The sequence below is a fragment of the Zonotrichia leucophrys genome, chromosome 28 (genome assembly GCF_028769735.1).
Source record: "Zonotrichia leucophrys gambelii isolate GWCS_2022_RI chromosome 28, RI_Zleu_2.0, whole genome shotgun sequence".
In the NCBI taxonomy this organism is placed as follows: Eukaryota; Metazoa; Chordata; class Aves; order Passeriformes; family Passerellidae; genus Zonotrichia; species Zonotrichia leucophrys.
The window spans coordinates 3,964,691-3,983,261 of record NC_088197.1 but is presented as its reverse complement, the minus strand read 5'-3'; the positions used below and the strand labels follow the sequence as shown (position 1 = coordinate 3,983,261).

Below are 18,571 nucleotides of genomic sequence, written 5' to 3'. Positions count from 1 at the left end.
GTTGTCACGGCAACGCGCGGGGGCGTTGCCATGGGAACGGGCGGGCGGGACCCGGGGATGCTCCGCGCCCGCCCCGGGGCCGCTCCCGGCCGGCTCTGAGGGTCGCGGCGGGGATGAGCCGCCCCCGCCGGCCGGTCCCGGTGCGGTGCGGTGCGGGCGGCAGCGGCCCGGTCCTCCAGGCTCCCAGCATGCCCCGCTCTCCCGCCCGCCTCTCCGGTCGGGGCACATGCTCGGTGCGTGGGGCCGGCCCGGTTTCCTCCCGGCCTCGTCAGCAGCGTGGGGTCTCCCGGTATCCCCGGCACAGCCGACATGGCCCCTCCGACAGGTACCGGCGGGATGGGGGGCGCGGGGACACCGGGGAGAGCTTTGGGGCGGTGGGACCGGACCGGGGGCGGCGGGACCGGACCGGGGCCGGCAGGACCGGACCGAGGGCGGCCCCTCAGGCCAGTCGGGGTCTCCTGTGCCGCCAGGTCACCTCTGTCCCCTAGCAGGACAGCCTTGGCAGGGACACCGGGCCGGGCACGGGGTCGGGTTTCGGTGAAGCATTTCCCAGCCCCGGGAGGGCTCGGATCTCCCGGGACATGATCCCACCGCCAATCCCCAACGCTGGGGCCCTCCCTGGAATTGTGGCCTGCAGGGAATGTCGTGGACAGCCAGGCCCCGCGTCCCTTGGCCAGCCAGCTGCGCTGGGACCTGACGGCCGAGCAGATCGAGGCCATGGCGGCCGAGCTGACCGAGAGCACCAAGCTCGTGTACGACCGCGTGGGAGCCCAGGAGCGCGGCGAGGTCTCGTACGAGAACACCCTGAAGGCTCTGGCCGACGTGGAGGTGGAATACACAGGTGGGGAGGCTGATCCTGCCGGCAGCGGTGGGGTGGGATGGATGCCGGGATGTGGCGTTGACATGGTCTGGACAGACAGACAGACAGACAGACTGACAGGATTCTCTCTGTCTCAGGTTTTTGCTAGAGTGCTGTTCTTGGGGCTTTCTGCAGGGATGGCAGCAGGGAATGTTCTTGTTTTCCTCCGTGGAATTGCCTCAGGACAGGGCGTGGTGGATTTTTGGGGAAGTGGGTGTAGGAAGGGATTGTCCCACTTTGAGATTTAAGGAGACAGGGAATGCTGCTGCCATCAGAAATCATGGAATTCCTTGAGCTGGAAGGGAGCATTGAGCCCTGCACAAAATTCCCCAAACCTCCTGTGCTGGCAAAGCTGTTGGGGGCTCACAGGCACAGAATTCCTGTGGATTTTATGAGGATTTTGGTGGGAATCCAGCAGGTGGATGTGCTGGGCAGCAGGAAAGGGACCAAAGGGAGCAGGAGCTGCTGCCATCAGGAATGATGGAATTCCTCGAGCTGGAAGGGAGCATCGAGCCCTGCACAAAATTCCCCAAACCTCCTGTGCTGGCAAAGCTTTTGGGGGCTCATAGATACAGAATTCCTGTGGATTTTAGGAGGATTTTGGTGGGAATCCAGCAGGGAATGTGCCATCCCTGCTATCAGGAATCATGGAATTCCTCAGGCTGGAAGGGAGAAGCTGGAGAAGCACAGAGATCAAAACAATTTTTATTTGCTGCTCATGTGTTTTGGAACACATGGAATATGTTAAATTATTTACCTGAAAGAATTTGATTAGATTCTAGTGTGAGTGTTTGCTTTTTTTAACCAATCCCTACAAGCTGTTTCCTGACAGGAGACAGCCACGAGATTTTGAGTGTTTTTACAATTTCAGTTTAGAGTCGTGTAATATAGTATAAAATAATAATACAGTATAATAAAGTGATTAATTAGCCTTCTGATATCACAGAGCCAGGGGTGTTGCCTAATTTTACAATAGTGGGAGGCTCTGAGCTTGCCCAGAGCAGCTCTGGCTGCCCCCTGGAAGGGTCCAAGGCCGGGTTGGAGCCACCTGTGGGAGATGTCCCTGCCCACAGCAGGGCTGAGCTTTGAGGTCACTTCCACTCCCTCCCACGATTATTCAGATTTTTGGATTTTATTTTATTATTTTTTTTTTTTTAGCTCCGTGCTGTCACCTGCTTTTCTCTCCCTGTGGCTGCCAGCAGAATGTTGGTTTTATTCCCAGTTTAATGTTTATACAGCAGGGAACCAGCACAAAGAACAGATTTGGAAAAACAAATGAACCCAAGGGCAGCCCTTTGGCAGCTGCTCTGCCAAGGCTGTCCTGGCTTTCATGTGTCACCAGTGGGAACAAAAGCAGAAAAGATCCAAGAAACTCTCACCTCCTTCCTCACTTTTCCCTGGGGCAGTGGCCAAATGTCTCTCCATGGGCCTTGTTTCCTGCTGGGATATTTTTGGGAGAGTCAATCCTGGTGTGATTTTTTGAGAGAATAAATCCCACTGGGATTTTTTTTTTGGGGAATAAATCCTGCCATGATTTTTTGGGAGAGTCAGTCCTGCTGGGAGTTTTTGGCAGAATAAATCCCACTGGGATTTTTTTGGAGTATAAATCCTGCTGGGATTTTTTGGGAGAATAAATCCTGCTGGGATTTTTTGGAGAATAAATCCTGCTGGGATTTTTTGGGAGAATAAATCCTGCTGGGATTTTTTGGCAGAATAAATCCTGCTGGGATTTTTTTTTTTTCGAGAATAAATCCCACTCTGATTTTTGGGAGAGTCAACCCCACTGGAATTTTTTTGGGGAGAATAAATCCCACTGGGATTTTTTTTTTTTCGGGAGAGTAAATCCTGCCAGGATTTTTTGGAGAATAAATCCTGCTGGGATTTTTGGTAGGGTCAAATTTTTTGGGAGAGTAAATCCTGCTGGGATTTTTTGGACGGTCAGTCCTGGTGGGAATTTTTGGGAGAGTAAATCCTGCTGGGATTTTTTGGGAAAGTCAATCCTGCTGGAATTTTTTTGGACAGTCAGTCCTGGTGGGAATTTTTAGGAGAATAAATCCTGCTGGGAGTTTTTGGGAGAATAAATCCTGCTGGGAATTTTTGGGATAGTAAATCCCACTGGGATTTTTTGGGAGAATAAATCCCACTGGGATTTTTTGGAGTATAAATCCTGCTGGGATTTTTGGGAGAATAAATCCTGGTGGGATATTTTGGAGAATAAATCCTGCTGGGATTTTTGGTAGGGTCAAATTTTTTGGGAGAGTAAATCCTGCTGGGATTTTTTGGGAAAGTCAATCCTGCTGGGATTTTTTTGGACAGTCAGTCCTGGTGGGAATTTTTAGGAGAATAAATCCTGCTGGGAATTTTTGGGATAGTAAATCCCACTGGGATTTTTTTGGAGAATAAATCCTGCTGAGAATTTTTGGGATAGTAAATCCCACTGGGATTTTTTGGGAGAATAAATCCTGCTGGGAATTTTTGGAGTATAAATCCTGCTGGGATTTTTTGGGAGAATAAATCCTGCTGGGAATTTTTGGGATAGTAAATCCCACTGGGATTTTTTGGGAGAATAAATCCTGCTGGGAATTTTTGGGAGAGTAAATCCCACTGGGATTTTTTGGAGTATAAATCCCACTGGGATTTTTTGGGGTATAAATCCTGCTGGGATTTTTGGGAGAGTAAATCCCACTGGGATTTTTTGGGAGAATAAATCCCACTGGGATTTTTTGGGGTATAAATCCTGCAGGGATTTTTGGGAGAATAAATCCTGGTGGGATATTTTGGGAAAGTCAATCCTGCTGGGATTTTTTTGGACAGTCAGTCCTGGTGGGAATTTTTAGGAGAATAAATCCCGCTGAGATTTTTTTGTGCAGTTTTGGTGGTTTATTTGCAGCAGGGTGACAATTCAGGTGGCCCCTCCTCGTGACACCTGGGCTGCTCGAGCTCTCCCACCTGTCTGGGGCACAGAGCAGCCTCATCTTCCTCCTCTCCGCGTTCTTTTTTCCTAAAATAATAAGGAAAAAAACTAATTCCTCTTGCTCAGCAGGAGGAGTGTTGATCTCAGCAGGGCTGTCAGCACTTCCCTGGCTGAGCTGCCTGTTCAGCTTCTCCTGGAGAGGGGATCCAGGTGTCTGGAGAGCACCTGGAGTGCTGCTCCTGGAGCTTCTGCAGGGATGGCAGCAGGGAATGTTCTCCCTGCTTTCCTGCCCTGTGGAATTGCATCAGCACAGGGCGCACCTGGGCCGTGGTGGCTTTTTTGGGGAGGTGTCTGTGGGAAGGGATTGTCCCACTCGGAGCTTTAAAGGAGACAGGGAATGCTGCTGCCATCAGGAATGATGGAATTCCTCAAGCTGGAAGGGAGCATCAGGCCCTACACAGAACTCCCCAAACCTCCTGTGCAAAGCTGTTTGGGGCTCACAGGCACAGAATTCCCGTCGATTTTAGGAGGATTTTGGTGGGAATCCAGTGTGTGGATGTGCTGGGCAGCAGGAGCTGTTACCATCAGGAATGATGGAATTCCTCAAGCTGGGAGGGAGCATCAGGCCCTGCACAGAGCTCCCCAAATCTCTTGTGCTGGCAAAGCTTTTGAGGGCTCACAGGCACAGAATTCCCATGGATTTTAGGAGGATTTTGGTGGGAATCCAGCAGATGGACATGCTGGGCAGCAGGGAAAGGACCAAAGGGAGCAGGAGCTGCTGCCATCAGGAATGATGGAATTCCTCAAGCTGGGAGGGAGCATCAAGTCCTGCACGGAGCTCCCCAAACCTCCTGTGCTGGCAGAGCTTTTATAGGCTCACAAACACAGAATTCCCGTGGATTTTAGGAGGATTTTGGTGGGAATCCAGTGTGTGGATGTGCTGGGCAGCAGGGAAAGGACCAAAGGGAGCAGGAGCTGTTACCATCAGGAAATTTTTGAATTGCTTGAGCTGGAAGCATCAAGCCCTACACAGAACTCCCCAAACCTCCTGTGCAAAATTGTTGGGGGCTCACAGGCACAGAATTCCCGTGGATTTTAGGAGGATTTTAGTGGGAATCCAGTGTGTGGATGTGCTGGGCAGCGGGGAAGGAACCAAAGGCAGCAGGAGCTGCTGCCATCAGGAAATCTTTGAATTCCTTGAGCTGGAAGCATCAAGTCCTGCACAGAACTCCCCAAACCTCCTGTGCAAAGCTGTTTGGGGCTCACAGGCACAGAATTCCCATGGATTTTAGGAGGATTTTTGTGGGAATCCAGTGTGTGGATGTGCTGGGCAGCAGGAGCTGTTACCATCAGGAATCATGGAATTCCTCAAGCTGGGAGGGAGCATCAGGTCCTGCACAGAGCTCCCCAAATCTCTTGTGCTGGCAAAGCTTTTGAGGGCTCACAGGCACAGAATTCCCATGGATTTTAGGAGGATTTTAGTGGGAATCCAGTGTGTGGATGTGCTGGGCAGCGGGGAAGGAACCAAAGGCAGCAGGAGCTGTTACCATCAGGAATGATGGAATTCCTCAAGCTGGGAGGGAGCATCAAGTCCTGCACAGAGCTCCCCAAACCTCCTGTGCAAAGCTGTTTGGGGCTCACAGGCACAGAATTCCCGTGGATTTGAGGAGGATTTTAGTGGGAATCCAGCAGATGGACATGCTGGGCAGCAGGGAAAGGACCAAAGGGAGCAGGAGCTGCTGCCATCAGGAAATTTTTGAATTCCTTGAGCTGGAAGCATCAAGCCCTACACAGAACTCCCCAAACCTCCTGTGCAAAGCTGTTTGGGGCTCACAGGCACAGAATTCCCGTGGATTTCAGGAGGATTTTGGTGGGAATCCAGTGTGTGGATGTGCTGGGCAGCAGGAGCTGTTACCATCAGGAATCATGGAATTCCTCAAGCTGGGAGGGAGCATCAGGTCCTGCACAGAGCTCCCCAAATCTCTTGTGCTGGCAAAGCTTTTGAGGGCTCACAGGCACAGAATTCCCGTGGATTTTAGGAGGATTTTGGTGGGAATCCAGCAGGTGGATGTGCTGAGCAGGACGGGAGGTGGATGTGCATCCCGCCTCTCCCTTTGTGTGTGTGTGAGGGGAGGCAAAGGCTCTGGGGCTGCCAGCCTGGCCGTGGGTGTTCACTGGGACATGGAGCCATCATCCCTGTCCCCTTTTTGTCCCCCCAGTCCGTAGGAACATGCTGGACTTCCCCCAGCACGTGTCCCCCTGCAAGGCCATCCGCGCCGCCAGCACCGAGGCCGACAAGAAGCTCTCGGAGTTTGACGTGGAGATGAGCATGAGGCAGGACGTGTACCAGAGGATTGTGTGGCTCCAGGTGTGTCCTCTGCCTGCTTGGAACCCCCTGGAATTCCAGCAAATCCTTTTCCTTCATCCCAGAGCTGAGGAGGGAAGGGGAGGGAGCGCGGTGGGGTCACGGCAGAGTGGCACAGCTGGAAGTGAGGGAATTTTTTGGGATGGGGAATTTGGGATTGAGGGCTCTGCCCCCTCACTCAGAACCTCGATCATCCCCTTTGTTGGTAAATCCAACCCCCCTGAGTGTTGATGCCCCCCAAAATGCTGACATGGCACAAAGGTGATGTGTTTAAAGCAATTTGGGAGGAATCCCTGCCCTGAGGTGACGCAGGAACCTCTGCACCAAACCAGAGCCTTCCCTGGGGCTTTTCCATCTGCTGCTGGGTCTCGGGTGGTCCCAGAGCTCGCACTGGGAAGGAGCTTCCTGCAGCTCCCTGAGGAGAGGAGGTTGGTTTTGTTTTCCAGGAGAAAGCAGAGAGTGCTTCCCTGAAGCCTGAGGCAAAGAGGTACCTGGAGAGGCTGATCAAGCTGGGGAAGAGGAACGGGCTCCACCTCCCCGAGGAGACACAGGAGGTGAGAGCACGGAATCCTGGAATGGTTTGGGCTAAATGCACCTTAAAGCCCATCTTCCACTGTCCCAGGTGGCTCCAAGCTGGCCTTGGACACTTCCAGGGAAGGGGCAGCCACAGCTCCTTTGGGAAATCTGTGCCAGGGCCTCTGCATCCTCACAGGAAGGAATTTTTTTTCCTAAAATCCCATTTAATCCTATTTCCTGCCAATCTGAATCCATTCCCCCTGTGGCAGGGCTCAGGGCAGGGTGTGAGGCTCAGGTTTGGGTTTTGGCCCCAATTCTGGTGATTTTGGGTGATGTCTCCAGCCCCCCCTTTTTCCTTTCCGTTTAAAGGGTGATGTTAACAAAGTGGGAGTTGAGGAATTCCTGTGGAGGTGAAATTGGGGAATTATCAAATCCCCACATGCCAAGGGCTGAGCTGCTCAGGGGCCTCCCTCTCTTACCATGCACCAGCAGAGGAGCTCAAAACTGGGTTAAAACCAGAAGAAAATGGGAAATAAGGAGGGAGGAGGTTGTTAGTGCAGCACCTGCAGCTCCTGAGGCAGCAGGGAACAGGCAGGACCTGCTGAGGTGGCTGAGCCCTGCCAGGTGTGACCCCAGGGAGCCTTTCTGGGCTGCTGGCTCACCACCATTAATTGTGCACCATCATTAATTGGGCTGGCTCAGAGCTGGGCAGCTCAGCAGGGTGGGAACACAGCCTGAGTGCCCCCCCAGCTCTGATTTCTCTCCGGTTTTTTTTTGCATTTTGAAGAAAATCAAAGCTATCAAGAAGAAGCTGAGCGTGCTGTGCATCGACTTCAACAAGAACCTCAACGAGGACACCACCTTCCTGCCCTTCTCCAGGGAGGAGCTGGGTATGGAATGCTCACACTGGATGGTCCCAGAGCATTCCTGCAGAATCCAGGGCTCAGCCCCTGCCTGCTCTTTTCCCAGGGGGGCTCCCTGAGGATTTCCTGAACTCCCTGGAGAAGACAGAGGATGGGAAGCTGAAGGTCACCCTCAAGTACCCACACTACTTCCCCCTGCTGAAGAAGTGCTACGTGCCCGAGACCAGGAGGAAGGTGGAGGAGATGTTCAACTCCAGGTGCAAAGAGGTCGGTGGGACTGACCCAGGGCACCCAGGGAAAGATTTGTCTTCCTTTCCACACCGCTTCCCTTCTCCCCTGTGTGATATTTTATGAGCAATCGCTTCACCAGGATTTTTCATTAAATATGAAAATTCTTCTCCTGGGAAGCTTCAGCTTCTCTGTTTTGCTGGTTTAGAATGTGATTTAGAGAATTGTTTATTAAGCACGTAAATTGTTTTAATTTAATGGCCAGTCACAGCCAGCTGTGTCGGACTCTCTGAGTCTGTCACGGGTTTTTATTATAATTTTTTTCTAACTTTCTGATATGTTCTTTCTCTTTCTTTAGTATGGTTTTGGTATATGATTTTATAATATAATACAATGCGATATAATATGATATAATTTACCTATATTGTATTATTATATATTAATATATATTAATATATAATATATATTATATATTTTATATTATATATAATTTATATAATATATTAAAATATATTATATATTTATAAAATATATAAATAATAGATGTGTATATCTTTATATAAATATACAATATATTTATATTATATTGTATAATAATATAATATATTATATTATATATTTTATGTTATATAATATAATGTAATATAACATAATATAATTAACACAATACATTGCAATATAATACAATATATTACAATATAATAAATATAATACAATGCAATATAATAAATTGCAATATAATATAATATAATATATTTAATAATAAATCAGCCTTCTGAGAACTTGCAATCAAATTCCCATCTCTCACCTTCTCCTGGCACCCACAACAGCACCACACACGTACTTCACTCTCTGCCTTGCAGGAGAACTGCCTGATCCTGAAGGAGCTGGTGGACCTGAGGGCTCAGAAGGCCAATCTGCTGGGCTTCAGCACCCACGCTGACTTTGTGCTGGAGATGAACATGGCCAAGAGCAGCCAGACGGTGGCCACGTTCCTGGGTACGTCCTGGGGCCGAGCAGGGACATCCCGAGCAGGATGTGCTGCTCTGATCCCTGATCCCTGATCCCAACCCTGCCTGCCTTCCCCAGATGAGCTGGCCCAGAAGCTGAAGCCCCTGGGGGAGAAGGAGCGGGCTGTGATCCTGGACCTGAAGAAGAAGGAGTGCGAGAAGCGCGGGCTGGACTTCGACAACCGCATCAACGCCTGGGACATGCGCTACTACATGAACCAGGTGGAGGAGACCAAGTACAGCGTGGACCAGAACCTGCTCAAGGAGTATTTCCCCATGCAGGTGGTCACCACGGGCCTCCTGGCCATCTACCAGGAGCTGCTGGGCCTCACCTTCCACCTGGAGGAGAAGGCTCAGGTGTGGCACGAGGACGTGCAGCTCTACACCGTGAAGGACGCGTCCTCCGGCGAGACCATCGGCAAGTTCTACCTGGACCTGTACCCACGGTGAGACCTGGGGAGAGGGGAAATGTGGGAGCAGGAGGAGCAGAGCCTGAGGAGGAGGAGGAGGAGGAGGAGGAGGAGGAGGAGATTCCTGCTCCCAGCTGTGTAGAGTGGAGGGAGCGCCATGTGCTGAGGCAGGGATGTCACCGAGGGCGGTCACTTGGGGCTCCTCTGAGGAGCACAATGGGTGATGCCATGGCCGTGTGTGGCTTTTGGAAGGATCCTGAGCCTCCTGTCCCTCTCCAGGGAAGGGAAGTACGGCCATGCTGCCTGCTTTGGCCTCCAGCCCGGCTGCCTCCTGCCGGACTCCAGCCGCCAAATCTCAGTGGCCGCCATGGTGGCCAATTTCACCAAGCCCACACCGGACGCCCCTTCCCTGCTGCAGCACGATGAGGTGGAGACCTATTTCCACGAATTTGGGCACGTCATGCACCAGCTGTGCTCTCAGGTGAGGCCTCCCTGCGCTGGCACAGCTTGGGGCTTTTCCCCCATCCCGTTTTTCTGTGGAATTCCGAGCTGGCCGTGTCCCCCAGGCGGAGTTTGCCATGTTCAGCGGGACACACGTGGAGAGGGACTTTGTGGAGGCCCCGTCGCAGATGTTGGAGAACTGGGTGTGGGAGAAGGAGCCTCTGCTGCGCATGTCCAGGCACTACAAGACTGGGAGCCCCATCCCGGATGAGCTGCTGGAGAAACTCATTAAATCCCGGCAGGCAAACACAGGTGGGAGGGATTGGATGTCCCTTGGGTGTGGGGACAGGAAGGGGACACTCAGTGACCTGGCTGGGGACAAAAAAGGCTTTTCCTTGCTTGCTGTGGTGCTGGGGGTTCTGAGGGGATGGGGAGAAGGAACCCCTTTGTCCCTTTCACATGGTACATCACGCTTTCTCTTCCCGTGCATGTGGGAAGAGAGAGGGTGATGTGGCACATGAAAGGGACAAAGAGGTGCCACCCAGCCTACCCTGCTGTCACCTGCCTCAGTGTCAGCATCCCAGCCTCAGTTTCCCTCCTCCTCCTCTTCCTCCTTTTGGGAACAGGGCTCTTCAACCTGCGCCAGATCGTCCTGGCCAAGGTGGACCAGGCTCTGCACACCCAGACCAAGGCTGACCCCGTGGAGGTGTTTGCCCAGCTCTGTGAAGAGGTGCTGGGTGTCCCTGCCACCCCAGGTACGCCGTGCCACCCTCCTGTCCCTCTCGCCCTGTGAGTTCCTCCCGTGTGGGTGGGGACAGTTCCTGCTGGCTCTGGGAAAAGCAGAGCTGGAAAGTTCCTCCCTTTGTGCCCTGGGTTGTGTGAGCAGCTGGGACAGCACTGGAGGGATTTTTTTCCATGGGGAGGAGTGGAGTCCCTTTTGAGCCCTTTTGTCCCCTCAGGTACAAACATGCCAGCCACCTTTGGCCACCTGGCTGGCGGCTATGATGCTCAGTACTACGGCTACCTCTGGAGCGAGGTGTACTCCATGGACATGTTCCACACCCGCTTCAAGCAGGAGGGAATCATGAACTGCAAGGTAGGGATGGCAGCATTCAAAACACAGAATCACAACAATGATTCTGTGCAGGTGCTTTTATTGAAGAGTTCTGGGTGTCAGGGGTACAAACCCAAATCTGACATGTTCCTCCCAAATTTTGGGATGAACATCTTTTTATATTTTTATATAATTTTCATGTTGATTATTAAACTTATATTGTATATATAGATTTCAGCCAAGCATGGCTCCTCATGGACCCCCTTAAATTTCTAACATAGTTTCTCACGATTCTTCTTATGAATATACAATAATTATATTTAATTACTAAACAATCATCACATCTAACAATTATATATATATATATATATTTATATTTACATATGTATACATATATATGTATATATATATATATAATATATATGTATATATACACATATATATATACATATATATACATATATATGTATATATACATACATATATATACACACATATACATATATATGTATATGTGTATATATACAATATACAATATATATGTATATATACAATACATACACATATATATAATTTATTAGTAAAATTATTATATATTTATATATCATTATTATAGTTATTATTATTTTTATGTTTATATATTAACAATTATATATATGTATATATATGTATATGTAAATATATGTGTGTGTGTATATATATGTGTATATATATGTATATGTATATATATATGTGTGTGTATATATATATGTGTATATATATATAATATGCTGCTTACACAGGTGCAATAATCTGGCAAAACACAAAGCCTGACATTTTCAGAGTCCATTTTAAACATTTTTCCAGGACCCCACTATCAGGGGCAGGGTTCTGTGTGCATGCCCAGGGTGGGTGTGCCAGCCCTGCCCATATGTGTGTGTGTGTGCCCACAGGTGGGCATGGATTACAGGAAGTGCATCCTCCATCCCGGTGGCTCCGTGGATGCTTCAGACATGCTGAGGAGGTTCCTGGGCAGGGAGCCCAAGCAGGACGCCTTCCTGGCCAGCAAGGGACTGAAGGTGGAGAGCAACTCGGTGCCTTCAGCCTGAGAGGTGCTGCAGGGCCCTGGCAAGGGGGAAAATCTCCTGCCCAGCACCTGCCCTCGCCTGGTTCCTGTCACCAAACACCCCTGCCTGGAGCTGCCCCTCTGAGCCCCTCCTGAGGCTCTGTGGTGACACTAAGGTGACCTGCCCTTGTCACCCCAGGGTTTTGTGGGTCACCCCCATCAATTGGCTGAACTTTGAACCTGATTTCTGCACAAGGGTGAGTTTTGGCCTCGTTTGGAGCCGGGGAGGAGGGGGAGAGGAGTTCCCAAACTTGAATCTTTGTTTTTAAATCCCTTCTCTTTTAAGAAGCCTCGTTGTTGTTGTTGTTGTTGTTGTTGCCACCTTGGCTTGGTTTGTGACACAGCTGTCACCAGGGCAGGGACAGCCCTGCTCTCCCCATCTTTGGGCACCTCTTGGCTGTGCAGTAAAGATGGGGAGATCCCAGAGCTCCAAACCCACAGGGAATGAACTGGAACATCCTGCCCTGAACCCCTCAGGGACCTTCCTGCCTGGCAGGGGGACAGAGGTGGCCGGTGCAGGTGTTCCAGAACAGGGGGTTGGGGACCTCTGTGGCCTCTGTGTCCCATCTCAGGGTCATCCCAGGGGCTCAGGCTGTGGCAGCCGAGGGTGTTGCTGTTGCTGTCAGCTCCTGGGACAGGGCAGGGTTGTGTTTATGACTGAAAACACGGAGCTGACAGCTTCAAACAACACAAATGCCGGGATAAAAATATCCAAAATATCCCCTGGGCTCCCTGCCAGGCCTTGAGCTGCCGGCCACAGGGAGGGGCAGCAGCCAGCCTGGGCTGTGCCACCTGCCCCAGGCTGTCCCCAGCGTGCCCCAAGCCAGCCTGGGCTGTGCCACCTGCCCCAGGCTGTCCCCAGAGTGCCCCAAGCCAGCCCAGGCTGTGCCCAGCGTGCCCCAGGCTGTCCCCAGCGTGCCCCAAGCCAGCCTGGGCTGTGCCACCTGCCCCAGGCTGTCCCCAGTGTGCCCCAAGCCAGCCTGGGCTGTGCCACCTGCCCCAGGCTGTCCCCAGCGTGCCCCAAGCCAGCCTGGGCTGTGCCACCTGCCCCAGGCTGTCCCCAGCGTGCCCCAAGCCAGCCTGGGCTGTGCCACCTGCCCCAGGCTGTCCCCAGTGTGCCCCAAGCCAGCCTGGGCTGTGCCACCTGCCCCAGGCTGTCCCCAGTGTGCCCCAAGCCAGCCTGGGCTGTCCCCAGCGTGCCCCAGGCTGTCCCCAGTGTGCCCCAAGCCAGCCTGGGCTGTGCCACCTGCCCCAGGCTGTCCCCAGCGTGCCCCAAGCCAGCCTGGGCTGTCCCCAGCGTGCCCCAGGCTGTCCCCAGTGTGCCCCAAGCCAGCCTGGGCTGTCCCCAGCGTGCCCCAGGACCCTGCGTGGCACAGGGTGTTGTGGCACAAGGTTCCTGCCCCTGTCTGGGGTGGCTTCCTTGGGGGCTGAGGAGCTTCAGGGTGACCTGGGATTTGTGTCCCACCCCTCCCAGCCTCGGGTGCATTGTGTGAGGCCATCTGAGGGCTGTGGGATCCATCCCTGCCACTCTGCCATGGTTTGGGGACACGAGTGACAGCTGAGTGCCCCAGCTCACTGCCACCATCCACCACTGCAGGCTGTTCCCTGTCCTTTGTCACCAGCGCTGGGACAAGGCTCCCCCCAGTGCAGACAAAGTCGTTGCTGTCACCTCTGTCCCCCAGGCCCCGCTGGTGACACAGGAAGGTCGGTGACAACCCTGGTGACACCCCCTGGGCGGGTCCAGAAGCGGCTCCTTGGTGCTTGCTGGGGCCACCTCGAGCATCTTGTCCTTGTCCCCTCCCCTCCGTGTTTTCTGGCCCTGGGTGTTTTTAGTGTCCTGTTTTACTGAGCTTTCAGCGTTTCCTCCGACTCTTCTCTCCAGAGAGAGAGAGAAGTGAAGCTGAACAGGGAAACCACGCACTTTCCTCCCTCTGTCCCCTCTCCTGTGTCCCCACTGCCCCTGGGGGTGACCTGGCACCTCTCCAGTCCCACACCAGGACATGGAGCTGCACCTCCCCATCCCCATCCCCATCCCAGGCTGGCAGGGAAGAGAGAGCTCCTTTTTATTTTGGTGGTTTGGATTTTGGGGGTTGTTTTATTCCTGTTAACAGTTTTAAAAGGCAAACTGGTGTGTGTGTGTGAGTGTGAGTGTGTGTGAGTGTGCGCTGTCCGTACTGCTCACGTCCCACCCCCTGCTTGTTTCCATGACTGGATTTCTGGATTTTAGACGGTTCCCAGCACTAATAAAGGTTTTCCTCCGCAGATGTTGGGGCTCAGCTCCTTTGGGCAGGGGTGACAGGGACACAGCACCGCAGCATCCAGCACAGGGGCTCCTGTCCCACGAAGATGGGCACGGAGTGGCAGGCGCGGGGTGGCAGCGTGTGGGGTGTGAAACCCTGGGGAGGGACAGGTGGTGACCCCCATGTGTCCCTCAGTGTCCCTTTGTGTCCCTCAGTATCCTCCTGTGTCCCTCAGTGTCCCTCCGTGTCCCTCAGTGTTCCCCTTGTCCCTCAGTGTCCCTCAGTGACATGCCATGTCCCCCCATGTCCTCCATGTCCCCCCGTGTCCCCCATGTGTCCCTCAGTGTCCCCCTTGTCCCTCAGTGTCCCCGTGTCCCTTAATGTCCTTCAGTGTCCCCCTTGTCCTTCAGTGTCCCTCTGTATCCCTTAGTGTCCTCCCATGTCCCTCAGTGTTCCCCTTGTCCTTCAGTGTCCCTCTTGTCCCTTTGTGTCCCTCAATGTCCCTCAGTGTCTCCCTTGTCCTTCAGTGTCCTCCTTGTCCCTCCGTGTCCCTCAATGTCCCCCATGTCCCTCAGTGTCCCCCATGTCCCTCAGTGTCCCTCTTGTCCCTCAGTGTCCGTTAATGTCCCCCGTGTCCCTCAGTGTCCCCCGTGTCCTTCAGTGACCCCCATGTCCCTCAGTGTCCCTTTGTGTCCCTCAATGTCCCTCGGTGTCCCTCAGTGTCTCCCTTGTCCTTCAGTGTCCCTCAGTATCCTCCCATGTCCCCCATATCCCTCCATGTCCTCCTGTGTCCTTCAGTAACCCCTTGTCCCTCAGTGTCTCTCAGTGTCCCTCAGCGTCCCTCATGTCCCTCAGTGTCCCCCATGTCCCTCAGTGTCCCTCAGTGTCCCCCTTGTCCCTCGTGTCCCTCAGTGTCATGCCATGTCCCCCCGTGTCCCCCATGTGTCCTTCAGTGTCCTCCTTGTCCCTCCGTGTCCCTCAGTGTCCCCCATGTCCCTCAGTGTCCCTCAGTATCCTCCCATGTCCCCCGTGTCCCTCCGTGTCCTCCTGTGTCCTTCCGTGCCCCCTTGTCCCTCAGTGTCCCTCGGTGTCCTGCCGTGTCCCTGTGTGTCCCCCCATGTTCCTCAGTATCCCTGTGTGTCCCCGGTGTCCCCCAGCCCCGCACCTGTGTGAGGAAGGGGTGCTGCAGCAGCCGTGCGGGGCCGGGCCGTGCCGCGGGCTCCCGCTGCAGCATGAGGGCGATGAGGGCGCGGGCAGGGCCGGAGAGCCCCGGGGGCGGCGGGTACCGAGCGCTGCGGATGCGCCGGAACAGCTCCGGCCGGTGGCGGGCCTGGAACGGGGCGTGCCCGGTCAGCGCCGTGTACCTGCGGGAGAGCGGCGGGCCTGTGCTGCCTCCGGTGTCCCGGCCTTCCTCCATCACCCCTCTTCCTCCCTCCGGTGTCCCGGCCTTCCTCCATCACCCCTCTTCCTCCCTCCGGTGTCCCCGCCTTCCTCCATCACCCCTCTTCGTCCTTTCTGTCCTCTCTTCAGCCTCTCCATCCTCCTTCCAGCTCTGCTGTCCTCCCTCCATCTCCCCCTATCCCACCCTCCCTCCATGTCCCCTTAACCAGTCCTCCCTCCATCTCCCCTTGCCCTCTCCATTTCTCCCATCCTCCCTCCATCTCCCCTCATCCTCCCTCTGTCCATCTCCCCTTAACCAATCCTCTCCCCATCTCCCTTCTTTCCATCCTTCCTCCATCTCCCCTCATCCATCCTCCCTCCCTCCATCCGTCTCCCCTTATCCCACCCTCCCTCCATCTCCCTCATCCTCCCTCCATCTCCCCTCTCCTCCATGTCCCCTCATCCCATCCTCCTCCATGTCCCCTTATCCCACCCTCCGTGTCCCCTCATTGCATCCTCCCTCCCTCCCTCCATCTCCCCTCATCCATCTCCATCTCCCCCAGCCCCTCTCACACGGCACACCCCAGTGCCCAGACATCCGCGGGCTCCGCGTGTCCCCTGCGCTCCAGCACCTCCGGGGCCAGGTACGCTGGTGTCCCACAGAGCGCCCTGAGGTGGGGACAGTGGCGGTGACCCCTGGGGACACGGATAAGGTGAAACCCCCTCCGTGCATCCCCCCAGCCCCGCTGGTGTCCCACAGAGCGCCCTGAGGAGGGGACAGCCGCGGTGACCCGTGGGGACACAGATAAGGTGAAACCCCCTCTGTTCATCCCCCCAGCCCCGCTGGTGTCCCACAGAGCGCCCTGAGGTGGGGACAGCGGCGGTGACCCCTGGGGACACGGATAAGGTGAAACCCCCTCTGTTCATCCCCAGCAGCCCCACGGGTGTCCCACAGAGCGCCCTGAGGTGGGGACAGCCGAGGTGACCCCTGGGGACACGGATAAGGTGAAACCCCCTCCGTGCATCCCCCCAGCCCCACGGGTGTCCCACAGAGCGCCCTGAGGAGGGGACAGCGGCGGTGACCCCTGGGGACACGGACAGGGTGAAACCCCCTCCGTGCATCCCCCCAGCCCCGCTGGTGTCCCACAGAGCGCCCTGAGGTGGGGACAGCCGCGGTGACCCCTGGGGACACGGATAAGGTGAAACCCCCTCCGTGCATCCCCCCCAAGCCCCTCTCACCCCCAGCGCCGCCCGGGCGGTGCCGCCCGCTGAGCCAGCCCCAGGTCCCCGATCTTCACCCGCATCCTCTCCGTCACCAAGAAGTTACCTGTGCGGGGAGTGACGGGAATTGTGTCACCCTCGGGCCACCCTGGGGACACCCCCGGGTCCCCCCCAGCCCCACGCACTCGGTTTGAGGTCCCGGTGCACGAGGCCGTGGCCGTGCAGGTAGCGCAGGGCCGAGAGCAGCTGCCGCAGGTAATAGCGAACCTCGGGCTCCGTCAGGCGGCCCCGCGCCCGCAGGATGGCGGCGAGGGACTGCGGACAGAGGGACAGCGGCTGGGGACAGAGGGACAGCGGCTGGGACAGAGGGACAGCGGCTGGGACAGAGGGACAGCGGCTGGGACAGAGGGACAGCGGCTGGGGACAGAGGGACAGCGGCTGGGACAGAGCAACAGCGGCTGGGACAATGAGGAGGGACGCGGCTGGGACAGAGGGACAGCCGCTGGGACAATGAGGAGGGACTGCGGACAGAGCGACAGCGCTGGGGACAGAGGGACAGCGCTGGGACAGAGCAACAGCGGCTGGGGACAGTGAGGAGGGACTGTGGACAGAGGGACAGCGCTGGGGACAGAGGGACACTGGGGCTGGGGACACTGAGGAGGGACTGGGGACAATGGAGGGGGACGGGGGATGGAGTGACATGGACAGGGACAGAGCAAGGCACAAGGCTGGGCCCTGCTGAAGCCCAGGACTCAGGGGGCTCAGTTTTGGGGTGTAGGGGCTCAATTTTGGGGTTCAGGGCCTCGGTTTCAGGGTTCGGGCTGAGTTTTGGGGTGTTTAGGCTGAGTTTCAGTGTTCAAGGGCTTGGTTTTGGGAGTGTAGGGACTCAGTTTTGAGGTGCAGAATTTCAGGGTTCAAGGGCTCGGTTTCGGGGTTCAGGAGCCCGGTTTCGGGGCGCAGGTCTCACCCCCCGGCTGCACAGCTCCAGCAGCAGGTAGAGGTGCCCGCCGTCGGCGAAGTGCCCGTGCAGGCGCACGATGTGCGGGTGGCGCAGGCGACACTGCAGCTCCCGCTCCCGCTCCACCTGCACCGACAGCAGCCCGGCAGCCCCGGGGGGACCCTCAGGGACCCTCGGGGACCCCCGGCACTGAGCCCGCGGGGACTGGAACCCACCCAGACAACCGGGGAGGGGCATGGGAGGGGCTGTGCGGGAACACACGGGCACTGTCCCCTCTCCCCGGGCACTGTCCCCCCGCACTCACCCTGTCCCCCACGCCCGCGGCAGCCAGCCGGGCTCTCGGGATCACCTTCGCCGCGTAGCGCCGGCCACTTGTCACCTCTGTCACCTGGTAGCAGCGGCCGAAGGTGCCCTGCGAGTCAGCCCGTGGGGTTGGGGGGCCCACCCAGGTGTGGGGCTCGGAGCCCCAGGGACCGGAGCTGCTGGAGCTCAGCCCCGTGCCTCAGTTTCCCCTTCCCCAGATGGATCGGGACCCTCGGGGGGTGCGGGCGTGTGATCCCCCCATGGTGCCCAGTGGGGAGGGGGCGCTGGGGGCAGTTCAGGGGGGGCAGTTCAGGGGATTTACCTCTCCCAGGAGCCGTCCCCGCTTGTAGAGGGTCCCGCTGCCTTCATCCCTGAGGTACCAGCCCGGGGGGGGCTCAGCCCCTGCGCTCCCCGGCTCCATCCTGCCCGCTCTGTTCGGCACCGGGGACACCCCGAGGGACACCGGACACTGTAACCCCTTCAGCTCCGGCTGCGGGTGTCCCTGGCGCCCAGGGGTGCTGTGTGCCCCCCCCGCACCCCACACCCACCGCTCTGTGCCCCCGAGCCCCCTCAGAAAACCCCGGTCACGAAGCCGAGACCCCCGCGGGGGTCCCGGCCCTCGGGGATGCGCAGCACCGGAGGGTCCCGGATCGGGATCCAACCGTGCAGGGAGGTCCTGGCGCCTCCTCCCCTCCTCCGCTGGG

General features: G+C 55.7%; 2 protein-coding genes across 5 annotated transcripts; one reads left to right on the top strand and one right to left on the bottom strand.

Moving 5' to 3' along the window:
* Positions 1-78: 78 nt before the first annotated feature.
* THOP1 (thimet oligopeptidase 1) lies at positions 79-14,027 on the top strand. Of its 4 annotated transcripts, none has more exons than XR_010442927.1 (14): positions 79-325; positions 638-841; positions 5,993-6,141; positions 6,585-6,692; positions 7,442-7,544; positions 7,624-7,784; positions 8,609-8,744; positions 8,835-9,201; positions 9,445-9,646; positions 9,732-9,918; positions 10,233-10,361; positions 10,566-10,702; positions 11,593-12,949; positions 13,021-14,027. XR_010442927.1 is itself a non-coding variant. In XM_064734226.1 (13 exons), exons 1-13 carry the CDS (start codon positions 310-312, stop codon positions 11,746-11,748), a joined length of 2,055 nt encoding a protein of 684 aa, XP_064590296.1. In that variant the 5' UTR covers positions 79-309; the 3' UTR covers positions 11,749-14,027. The 4 variants fall into 4 exon arrangements, 1 of the variants encoding a protein (XP_064590296.1); XR_010442929.1 differs by having other exon boundaries at positions 11,593-13,020; positions 13,125-14,027; XR_010442928.1 differs by having other exon boundaries at positions 11,593-13,020; positions 13,073-14,027.
* On the bottom strand, positions 13,989-18,288 carry LOC135458720 (inactive serine/threonine-protein kinase PLK5-like). Its single transcript, XM_064733986.1, has 8 exons — positions 18,190-18,288; positions 17,869-17,976; positions 17,574-17,768; positions 16,792-16,921; positions 16,625-16,712; positions 16,018-16,054; positions 15,171-15,369; positions 13,989-14,161 (listed from the first exon to the last, which is right to left on the bottom strand). Exons 1-8 carry the CDS (start codon positions 18,286-18,288, stop codon positions 13,989-13,991), a joined length of 1,029 nt encoding a protein of 342 aa, XP_064590056.1.
* Positions 18,289-18,571: the final 283 nt, after the last annotated feature.